The sequence below is a fragment of the Notolepis coatsorum genome (genome assembly GCF_963971535.1).
Source record: "Notolepis coatsorum genome assembly, chromosome: 11".
NCBI lineage: Eukaryota > Metazoa > Chordata > Actinopteri > Aulopiformes > Paralepididae > Notolepis > Notolepis coatsorum.
The window spans coordinates 72,461,460-72,472,914 of NC_140175.1; the positions used below are offsets into that span (position 1 = coordinate 72,461,460).

General features: G+C 46.7%; 1 protein-coding gene across 1 annotated transcript in view; it reads left to right on the forward strand.

Annotated features, from left to right (window-relative positions):
* Positions 1–11,455, forward strand: part of LOC311237151 (phospholipid phosphatase-related protein type 1-like) — a gene marked incomplete at both ends in the record, with an annotated part of 73,657 nt that overhangs the window by 42,759 nt on the left and 19,443 nt on the right. Inside the window, 1 exon segment of the mRNA XM_084324957.1 lies at positions 5,331–5,633. Within this exon segment, the coding sequence (XP_084181083.1) occupies positions 5,331–5,633 (303 nt within the window).

The window sequence follows — 11,455 nt, forward strand, 5'->3', positions numbered from 1 at the left end:
TAAGACGGCACGGTGGGCTGGACGACAGGGCTGTGAAATACCGTCAGTGTAGTGGTATCGTCAGTTCGGTTGGTGTGTTGTTGTGCACTGGTTGAGCATGCAATAAAACATATAACCTTACGTCGTAGTCCGGTGCATTTTTGGAAACATTATAGTCATAACAGATACACCTAGCTAACATGGGGCTGGCTGCTTTGAGCACACACACACAGGGCTAACGTTAGCTAGCAAGCAGCTATATAACTAAAACGCTAACTAGAAGCTAACTACTGTATACTGTTCCAATAGACTAACATTCAGATTCAGATTCAGATTACTTTATTCGCCATTTCATACAGGTACAAAATGGAACGTGTTTTGGCATTACAGTGCATACTTTTTTCACAATTAAGAACAATACAACAGTAAATAAATAATTTTAAGTAAAGTGCATGACAGGACAGAACAGTGAGACAACAATAAGACTGTGAAAGTGCGGTGGTTGGGGACATGGATACAGTGCAACACAAAGTTCAAGTCCAGAAGTCCAGCCCTAGCAGCTCGCCATAGAGGGGGGGGGGAGCAGGGGGACACCTGACTCGTTTACCAGGCGAGCTGCTGAGGGGAAGAAACTCAGTCTGTGGCGGGACTTTAGTGTCTTGGGCAGCCATAGCCGCCTGCCGTGGGGGAGCATGTTGAAGAGGTTGTGACCCGGGTGGGCGGGGTCTGCCATGATCTTCCTCGCCCTCCTCAAGGCCCTGGTGGAATGTAGGGACTCGAGGGAGGGAAGGGGGCAGCCGATCACCCTCTCCGCTGAGCGAATCACCCGCTGCAGCTTGGCCTTGTCTCTGACCGTGGCTGCAGGGAACCAGGTGATGATGGAGAGGGTGAGGATGGACTGGATGATGGCGGTGTAAAACTGGACCATCATGGTCCTCGGCAGCCTGAACTTCCTCAGCTGACGTAGGAAGTACATCCTCTTCCGGGCCTTTTTATTGAGAGCGATGGTGTTCAGCTCCCATTTTAGGTCCCGGGAGAGTGTCATGCCGAGGAAGCGGCAGGACTCCACAGAGGCCACCGGGGTGCCTCCCAGAATGATCGGGGTGGGGGGGGCTGCCTTCCGCCTGAAGTCCACTACCATCTCCACTGTTTTCTGGGCGTTGAGGTCCAGGTTGTTGCAGCTGCACCAGCTCAGCAGCCTCTCGATCTCCCTCCTGTAGGCGGACTCGTCCCCCCTGGATATGAGACCCACCAGGGTGGTGTTGTCCGCAAACTTCAGGAGTTTGACCGAGGGGTGCAGAGAGACGCAGCTGTTGGTGTACAGGGAGAATAGTAGTGGGGACAGAACACAGCCCTGTGGGGAGCCAGTGCTGATGGACTTGGGATCGGAGATGTTGATTCCCAACTTCACCCGCTGTGACCTGTTAGTCAGGAAGTCCGTGATCCACCTGCAGGTAGAGTCCGGCACCTGCAGCAGGGACATCTGGTGCTCCAGGATGTGCGGGAGTATGGTGTTGAAGGCCGAGCTGAAGTCCACCAACAGAATCCTGGCGTAGGTCCCTGCAGTGTCCAGGTGTTCCAGGACATAATGCAGAGCCATGTTCACAGCATCGTCCGTGGAACGGTTGGCTCTGTATGCAAACTGCAGGGGGTCCAGGAGAGGGTTGTACTGGGGTTGGATGCAGTTCCCCGTTGGTCAGTCTGTCTGTTTTCCATCTTCTGCTGTGTTTAACGTTATCTGTTTGCGAGTGCTCCCTTGACTGATGGCTAGTACTGCAGGACTTTTATTCAACATTATATATGTCCGCCGCGGGTTGGCCAGTACTGCGGGAACTTTTATTAAACATTCTATATGTCCGCGGGTCTTGTGCAGTGCTCTCGTGACACTGTCAACTAAAGCGAGCACTCAGAAGACGCGCACCGTTTGCCAGTGACCGTGATTGCAGAATGTTTTTTTTGTTTTGTTTACTAGTCGCCAGACTGGCGAGGGGTCTTCATGAATCACTCGCCAAACCTAAAAAATACTCGCATTTGGCGAGTAAAGTGGCCTAATTTCCTCCCCTGTGTGTGTGTGTGTGTGTGTGTGTGTGTGTGTGTGTGTGTGTGTGTGTGTGTGTGTGCGTGCGTGCATGTGTGTTCATGTGTGCTTGTGTGTGGAGAGATCAGTGTTCAGTGTTCTGATGGCCTGGGGGAAGAAGCTGAGTCTGAGTCTCTCTGTTCTTGCTGCATGTATGCGGAGGCGCTTGCCTGACCGCAGCAGCTTGAACAGGCTATTGTTGGGGTGGTGGGGGTCCTTTATTTTTCTGCAGGCTCTGGATTTACACCTCCTGTTGTCCTGCAGGGGTGGTAGTGCAATACCCGTAGTACGCTCTGCTTAGCGCACTACTCTCTGTAGAGCCTTCCTGTCCTGGGCAGTGCAGTTGCCAAACCAGCCAGTGATGTTCCCAGTCAGGATGCTCTCCACAGCTCCAGAGTAGAAGGACTGGAGTATCTTCCCTGATACTCTGAATTTCCTGAGTTGTCTCAGGTGTCTCTGTGTCCTTTTTTAACACAGTGTCTGTGTGTGTTGTCCATGTCAGGTCCTCTGTGATGTGGACTCCCAGGTACTTAAAACTGCTGTACCGAATAGTTCGAAGCTTCATTCATAACGTTGACATACATTTTTTTCTTTGTATTGTTTTCTTTTTTCTTTTTGTATTATGTGTCTATTCATTCTGTTTAAACCAATGGGTTTTTTCTTCACAGTTGCAGATAAAGATTAGGCTACACTAATATTATAGTATTATACTATTATAGTATATGACTCATAAATTATGTAGCCTATCTGCATCCGCTTGGTGCTCGACGCTCCATCAAGACGTCACCATCACATTCGTACCAACCGTGCCCTTATTGGATTATTTATGTTGACAAAACTGACGAGTTATATTCATTAACTCATTCAACGCCAGTCACGAGTATAGTCGGGTTTTGGTCATTATTTCTTTTATTAGCTATATCCATTCATTTTCATCCATCCAGCCTGATGTTATCATTGGGAATGGGTCTGAGCTCGCAAAAGGGCAAATACCGCCACCTACGCCTTCCAGCTGGTATTGCACTCCATTGGAAATGGTGTAGTTTCTTTTCTGGGATGATCCGAGCCGTGCGGGCGGGCGGGGTTTAGGTGCTTAGGCGAGGTAGGCCTTTGCAACGATGGCATGGAACAGTAACCCCGCCCGCCCCTTCATGTCTAACGCTCGGTAATGTGGGATGGACCTCTACGAGCAGTATTTGGAATGGCGATCAGATAATTGGATTATTTCTTTTGCATTACATCAGATACCAGGTAAGGACTCTATATATAAAATCTTGCGTTGATCTGATATTTCTTTCTACCCCCATCGAAGCTGTCTCTGTGTGTGTGTGGCTGTGTGCCGTTGGGTGGGAGGAGGTGGCGGGGGAGCCCCGCGCTACGAGGGTCTTTTCATTCTTGCATGGGGAAGGATAATAATGATAATCTAGCGTTGATTTCAGGAAGATTCGATAATCAGGCGAAAAATTACAACGTGTTTAGTGTATTCCACTAAACCCGTAGTTTGAGAACCGCTGGGCTAGACCATGGAGGATTTTGAAGACCATACTGGCATTCATTTAATGATGTTGTCCCAGCTCAAGAGGGCATGCTTGTCCAGGATATTGCAGTGGTGATGACGGATAGGCTTCGGAGAACCTTCAGAGCCTGTTTGTATGCAGATTGAATGTGTGCTAGAGTTGTTTTGCAGGCCTGGGTCCAGCTGGTAATACAGTATGTAAGGTGTGACATGATGATGGCATTGAAGTACAGTGTTGCTGCTTCAATGTTCAGACAGTTTCTGATGTTTTGTCGGAGTACATCCTTCACTGGAACTGCTAGAGGCTTCCCTGTCAGTGTTGGGTTTTTTATGCGTCAAGTTTTACATTGTCGTGCTGCCGTGTCAGATACTTCATCAAATTAGATGTCGTATTTTTTGCAGTTGCAACCTTTTTGCTCCCCCCACTAGTTTAACACGTAACGTAATGTTACCTCTCTTCCTCACCCTCCATGCTGCTTTTTGGCTAGTAGCCGGCGTGACCTCGCTCTGACCTGACGGCCCACACACACAACATCATCTACCAAGTACCATGTATAAAAGTAATCTAACGTTATTTATAGGAGGGAAAAAAATGGTTTTGTTTTGTCGTGACAGGCGCGCGTCTCCTCCAAAGTTTTTGAAGCAATGCTTTTTCGGGCATTCTCTCATTTGAAAAAGTTTCAACTTTAGCCACAGAACGCACCAACGGCAATGTCACCTTGTCGACGGAACAATCAAATCAATCGACTGAAGGGATTACAAATCTGAGGTATCTGAAGAGAAATTAACAACAAAACAAACAAACAAACAAACAAACAAGCAGTTTCTGACAAACCTTGTTTGTATGACTAGGTATTACCACAACCAAGATATGAACAGTGACGCCTGGAGGGACGCCTGTGAGTGGTAATTTATGTAACTTATGTAATCAGTGGTGTCGCTCGTTGCGCCCTGTGCACTTTTGATTCTCTATGTACCACACCTCACGTTCTGAGTGCAAGATAAAGGCGTCCAATCTGATCACAGCCTTAGTGTCTTGAACTGTAAATCTTTCTAGGATTGTTATTGGAACATGCTGTGACCCCTTGTAGTTCTCCTTGAGCCATAGTTTAACAAACAATAATCGAATGCTTTGTCGGACTTCCGGTTTACGCTCAGATCAGATGGCAGTGTAACTTTTCCGAGCTCCGTGACCACTTCACTTTAATATTGATTACGACGCAAATTTTACGACATACACTCACATTATACCTCGTAGATATGGCTAAACAAATACCAAACAAGATTGGAACGTTAAATGAGGTTGACGGTGAATTTATCAGGACTTTGTTCCGTGCTGAGCTCGATGCTAGCATGCTGCAGCTAACCAACAGACTGGACTCGCTCCAGGAGGATGTAGCTAGCGTGACCACGCAGCTCTCTAGGGTGGAAGAAGAGATGGCAGAGGTGGCGGTCGTAGCTGAAACCAACTCTACCGAGATCTCGGCGATTGAAGACAAGTTCCTTTTTTATGAAAATAAGATGGCTGACCTAGAGGACCGGAATAAAATGTGCAACATCAGAATATATGGCTTGCCCGAAAACATTGAAAACGATGCGCCGATTCAGTACCTTGAAAAGATGATTCCACAGTGGTTTCCGTCCGTCTCTATACCAGAGATTGAGCGGGCACATAGAATATTAAGGAGCGGTCCCCCGGAGAAGGGCGAATGTCCACGTGCCTTTATATTTAGCTGCCTGCGGTTCCCTACACGTCAGGCTATTCTCCAAGAGGCCAGGAAACACCCTCCAAAAGTGGGTAATTATACCCTCAGATTCGCCACGGATTTCAGCGACTACACCACCAGACGTCGCAGGGCCTTCTCTAAGGCTATGGGATTTGCTCGGGAGAAGGGCATCAAAGTCTACCTATTATACCTCGCGACTCTGAAGATCAAGATGGGCCGCGGAGTTCTCTCCTTCAACGGCCTGTTCACGTCGCCGTCCGAGGCGGAGAGTTTCCTTCAAAGCGGCACAGCGCCCCCCCCGGCCGAGGATGGAGAGCCGGCCCCGGCGGAGCAGGCAACGGGCACCGGGGAGTGACAGGCTTCGGAGCCTTGGTATGCTAAGCGCGAGCTGTGCTAACTTTCCGGCCCTCCAAGCTAACACTATCGTTACCACTCGCCTACCGCGGCTTTTCGGACCAACAGAACGGTAACACTCAAGGTTTATCTACGCTGTATAGTTCCAGAAACGGGTATGCACACTGACTAAGTATAATTCAGACGACTTGTGCTTTTTTTTTTTGGATCTTTTTCCCCCTCCTTTTTCCTCCAATTTTCTCCCATCCCAATGTTAGTCGTTATGCCAATTCCCAATCCCCTTCCTGGTCGCTGCACACTTACCCCCCACAGTCGGTCTGGGAGAGTGGAGGCTATCACGTGCTTCCTCCGACACACGTCTAGCCAATCACCCGCTTCTTTTCACCTGGCAGCGTGGACTCTCACTGAGAGGGTGTAATGTGTGGAAGGATCACACTACCCCCCTTAGATCCTATCCGCGCTGAGCAGGCGCCCCGACCGAACTGTAGGAGTCGCTGTTTACAACGACCCGGACCCACCCCGCCAGCTTTCCCACCCTCTAATACAGCCAATTGTATTAGTGTGAACGGCCAGCCAAGCTGGTGACAACGCCGGAGCTGTGAGCTGGATTCGAACAGGCGAATCCAGCGTCTCCGGTGTTGGTGACAAACGCAATCTCCGCTACGCCACCTGACCGCCCACAACATGTGCTTTTTAACGCATTTGCCTTTTTATTGTCTGAACATTGAACTTTGCACTGACCTTCGCATAGACTGTTCTGCATATTGTCTTTTTTCAATGGTTGGCTGGTTCGGTACAGGACCCCAGAATTCTATGGGATTTGGTTAAGGGTTTTATCAGAAGTAACACTACTCTCTTTGCATCTAATCTCCGCAAGGGACGTCTCTCCAAGCTGGTGGAATTGGAAAAGCATCATGCCATGTTGATCTCTTCATTGCAGCACAACTACTCTAGTCGACTGGAGCAGATGCACAGAACAAGACAGCACTACTACTTTTATGGCTCCAGGCCTAGTCACCCACTAGCTATGAATATACGTGCCAGTGAGCAATTTGCGGATATCCCTTCCATTAAGAACCAACAGGGGGAGGTAACCACCAACCCCAAAAAGATTAATGATACATTTCACTCTTTTTATTCCAACCTGTACAAGTCAGAGGTGGTCTTTGATCATACCAAGCTGGAGGATTTTCTTGATCAAATCAACCTACCACAGATCTCGGAAGATAGTGCTAAGCTGTTAGCTGCACCTATCACGCTGGTTGAACTTAGAGAGGCAATTGCGGATATGCAACGGGGCAACGCTCCCCAATGGGACGGCATTCCACCGGAACTCTATCTTGCATTCTGGGATGTACTCGGTCCCTTATTACTCTCAATGATTTTACACTCAATCAAAGAGGGCAATTTTTCCAGATATGTCAATATGGCGCTTATATCTGTTTTACTCAAGAAGGATAAGGACCCCACCGAATGTGGCAGCTACAGGCCCCTAAGTCTCCTCTGAGCCGATCTTAAAGGGGAACTCCAACATTTTGGGAAATTAGCTTATTTAACATCTTCCCTGGAGTTAGACAAGAAGATACATACCTTTTTTGTCTCTGTGCGTGCATTTTAGCTTTGGGAATAGACGCTCTGTTAGCATAGCTTAGCTTCATCACTGGAAGTGAGGCAGGACAGTAGCCTTACAGTGCCTTACAGTGTATTGCAAGGTCTGACATTGACCAAATTTGATATGCATGACCTTGGTGGGCTCTAGGTCAACTCCTGAAAAGGGGGTCAATGTCAGACCTTGCAATCAAAAGTTAGGGGGCGCACTGAAATTATGGCAAGGGTTATTAGCCCCCTAACTTTTGATTGCAAAGTCTGACATTGACCCCCTTTTCAGGAGTTGACCTAGAGCCCACCAAGGTCATGCATATCAAGTTTGGTCAATGTCAGACCTTGCAATACACTGTAAGGCACTGTAAGGCTACTGTCCTGCCTCACTTCCAGTGATGAAGCTAAGCTATGCTAACGGAGCGTCTATTCCCAAAGCTAAAATGCACGCACAGAGACAAAAAAGGTATGTATCTTCTTGTCTAACTCCAGGGAAGATGTTAAATAAGCTAATTTCCCAAAATGTTGGAGTTCCCCTTTAAGCTATATGCCAAGGTTCTAGCCACCCGACTTCAAAAGCAAATGACATCTCTAGTTCACCCTGATCAGACCGGCTTCATAAGAGGCCGCCTGGTTACTGACAACATCAGACGGTTACTGCACGTGATTGATGTCGGCAAGGATGTTGCAGTCCCTACAGCGGCCATGTCCTTGGACGCAATGAAGGCATTTGACAGATTGGAGTGGTCTTACTTGTGGGAAGTTCTTAGAAAGATGGGGTTGGGTGAGGGTTTCATTCATATGATCAAAGTTCTCTACACAGGGCCTTCGGCCATGATCTTAACGGGGAAGTTCTGCTCGCCACTCTTCTCTGTCTCACGCTCTTCTAGACAGGGTTGTCCTTAGTCCCGGACTTTTCGCCTTATCCCTCGAACCTCTAGCTCAATACATGAGACAATCCCAAATTATATCTCCTGTTTCAATTCAGGGCACACATCACCATATCATCTTATACGCAGATGATGTACTCCTGTTTATGCAGAATCCCTCCGTCTCTCTACCTCATCTGCTCAGCGTGATAGATGAATTTGGCAGCCTGTCGACTTTAAGATCAACTGGCCAAAATCTGCCTTTCTTCCACTTAATGAGCCTGTGAAGGCTACCATCCTACCTGCAAACGTACTTATGGTGGAGCACTTTAAATGTCTCGGGATTGAAATATTCCCCACTATTAGCCAGACGGTAAGGTATAATTACTCCAGCCTGGGTGACAGAATTACGAATTACTTCAACAGATGGTCCAAATAAAAGAATTCATTACAGGCCCGTGCGTCAATAATTAAAATTGATATTTTACCCAGAATTAACTTTATCAGCTCAATGCTCCTGTTACCTCCTCCTGTTGGTTCCTGGCAGAAATTGCACTTTGCCTCATATAAATTCAGTTGGAACAATAAACGTCTGCGCTTGAAGAGATCAACTGCCCAAAGGAGTAAACTCGATGGGGGCTTAGCATTTCCAGACTTTAAATATTATTTTCAAGCTTTCTCTCTGAGACTTCTGATCACTTGGTTTGACGCTCAAGCAGCCGTGTCTTGGCGACCATTGGAGGAGAAGATGGTGTCCCCATATAGACTTCAGGATATTGTGTATACCAACATATCAATTAAGCAATGCAAATTACGATTTGGCCCTCTTATCACACATATGATCCAGACTTGGCGTGACACCCAGAAAGTGGGGACTAACCGCCATCAATGGCACACGCATTCCCCTCTATTCAATAACAATCTCCTCCTTATTGGACAACAACCTATTAGGTACCCTAGTTGGGAAAAGAAAGGCATCCACACGTTGGGGGATATCTTCGATAACTCTGGTCTCCGCTCTTTCCAGGATCTATCCAACGGATATGATCTCCCCGGTACCTCGTTTTTCTTTTATTTACAAATAATAGCAGCTCTGAGGGCGCATGGTGTTCCATGGGACGTTCCACTAGTGCATCACCGCTTTCACAAATTATTTTATGACAAAGAGACATCGAGAGGCTTCGTTTCTGACTTTTATTGCCATTTACTTATGTCCTCGTATAAAGACCTGCCCCTGGATACGATTTGGAGAAAGGATGTCCCGGAGTTGGATGTAGATTTTGTTCGGTTATCCTCACGCAACCCATATCACCAACAGATTCATCTACATTTTGTTCACAGGACTTATTTGACCCCTAGACGATTGAATCTAATGGGTCGCAGACCTGACTCTCGATGTACCTTATGTCCAAACGGTGCCACCGGAACATTTATGCATATGTACTGGGAATGTCCTCCTGTTGAGCTCTTTTGGGAAAATGTTACCTCCCAGCTATCAGATATTTTCTCTCTAACCATACCTGTTCTGCCTGCTGTATTGTTATTGAATGATGTTTCTCAATTACCGACCTCTATACATGTGAAGAGACTCATTCTAGCCGGCCTCACAGCCGCCAAAAAATGTATTGGATACACCCAGATAAATTATGCCCGAAGGTATGGATTCTCACTTATCTTGATGTAATTTATCTGGAGATATCCACTGCACGGGTTATAGGGGTTAATGAATCGAATATCGCTATCTGGTTGGCAGCTGTTGCAAAGATAAAAGAGCGCATATAACTCGATTGCTGAATAATATTTTATGTATTAACTCATGTTGAGGTCCTGGGGGGAGGGGGGGGGGAGCGAGCGAATGCCCATGTCCACTTGTTTTTCTTTTTGTTTTGTGTTATTTTTTGTGTATTTTATTATGTATATGTTGTGGGATCACTGCGCGGACCGTCAAGACCTCCTGATCTTACAGTTGCAATTTTGTATTCTCTAATCTGCCATGTTGCGGTGTGGTTGGGTTTTTGGGCCCCTCTGGCTGTGGGTCTGGTGGTCGTGGGCTCGGACTGGGGGAGGCCATGGTTCGGGGTCTCTGCGGGTCGAGGTATTAAAGAGGCATGATGCTTTGGCTCGCGGGGGCTCCGGACTGTGGGTCCTCCGGGGTTGGGGTTCATGGCTGCCAGGTCTGGAGATGGAGGGGGCTAAGGAGGCTCACTACACAGTAATGGTTTTATTTTTCCTATTCTTTTACCTGGTATATTCTGTGGCGACTTATTTTATTTTATACTCTGTTTTTATTATTTTTATTATTTCAATTTATTGTCATTATTGTTATTATTATTACTACTGTTGTCATGTGAAGTCCTGTCTATTATTGTTGTTTATTATTATTATTACTGTACTGTGTTGTGTCTTGTTATGAAAAAAGAAAAGCAATAAAAAGATTTGATAAAAAAAATATAATTATTGACACCTTCACTCTTCACCGGGGGCGACAGTGGCTCGGCAGGTCGTCTGGTAATCCAGAGGTTCCCAGTTTGATTCTTGCTCCTCCCGGGCAGCGTGTCGAAGCGTCCTTAAGCAACACAGGTTGGCACCTTGCATGGTTTCCTCCGCCATCGGTGTGTGAGTGGGTAAAATGTGAGGAACAAATTGAATAGTGCTTTGGATAAAAGCACTATATAAATGCACCCTTTACCGTTTAAACATCACGTGAGGTCAGATAAGTGTGTTGTTTTCACCATGTTAATGCTTAGTTATTTAATTCTACCTGCTGGAGTCTAAAAGATTGAACAGAACAGAAATCGGCAGGCTGTATGGTCCTTTACAGCCTGATTAACATGTAAATAAAGTACTAATCGACCACACAAAAAAAGGTATTACTTATAAGTCATTTATTTACGTATTTGTACAAATGTAATGTGTATGTATTACAAACAAGTACATATATTACATATTCAAAAATATTTAACTTTTCAGAATGTTTGCAGAAGATGCTGGCGATGGAACCCTATAAAGTTTTTTTTTTATCCACTTTTTCTCCCATTTTCTATATTTTCTCCCATCCCAATTTCGTATATCATCCAATTCAACCCTCCCCTGTCACGGACGCTGTTTCTTGCCTCCCACAAGCCGGCTGCAATGTGGACTAAGTCATACATAGCACAAGTCCCCTCCGGTACTTGAGGTAACAGCAGTCGCATCTTTTCACCTGCGCAGCTCGATCTCTCAGTGGCGAGGAGTAACGCGTGGGAGGCTCACGCTGCCCCCGACACATCCTGATTCTACTGCGCAGGCGCACCAACCGACCTGTAGGAGTCGCTGTCCACAACGCCCGATCCCC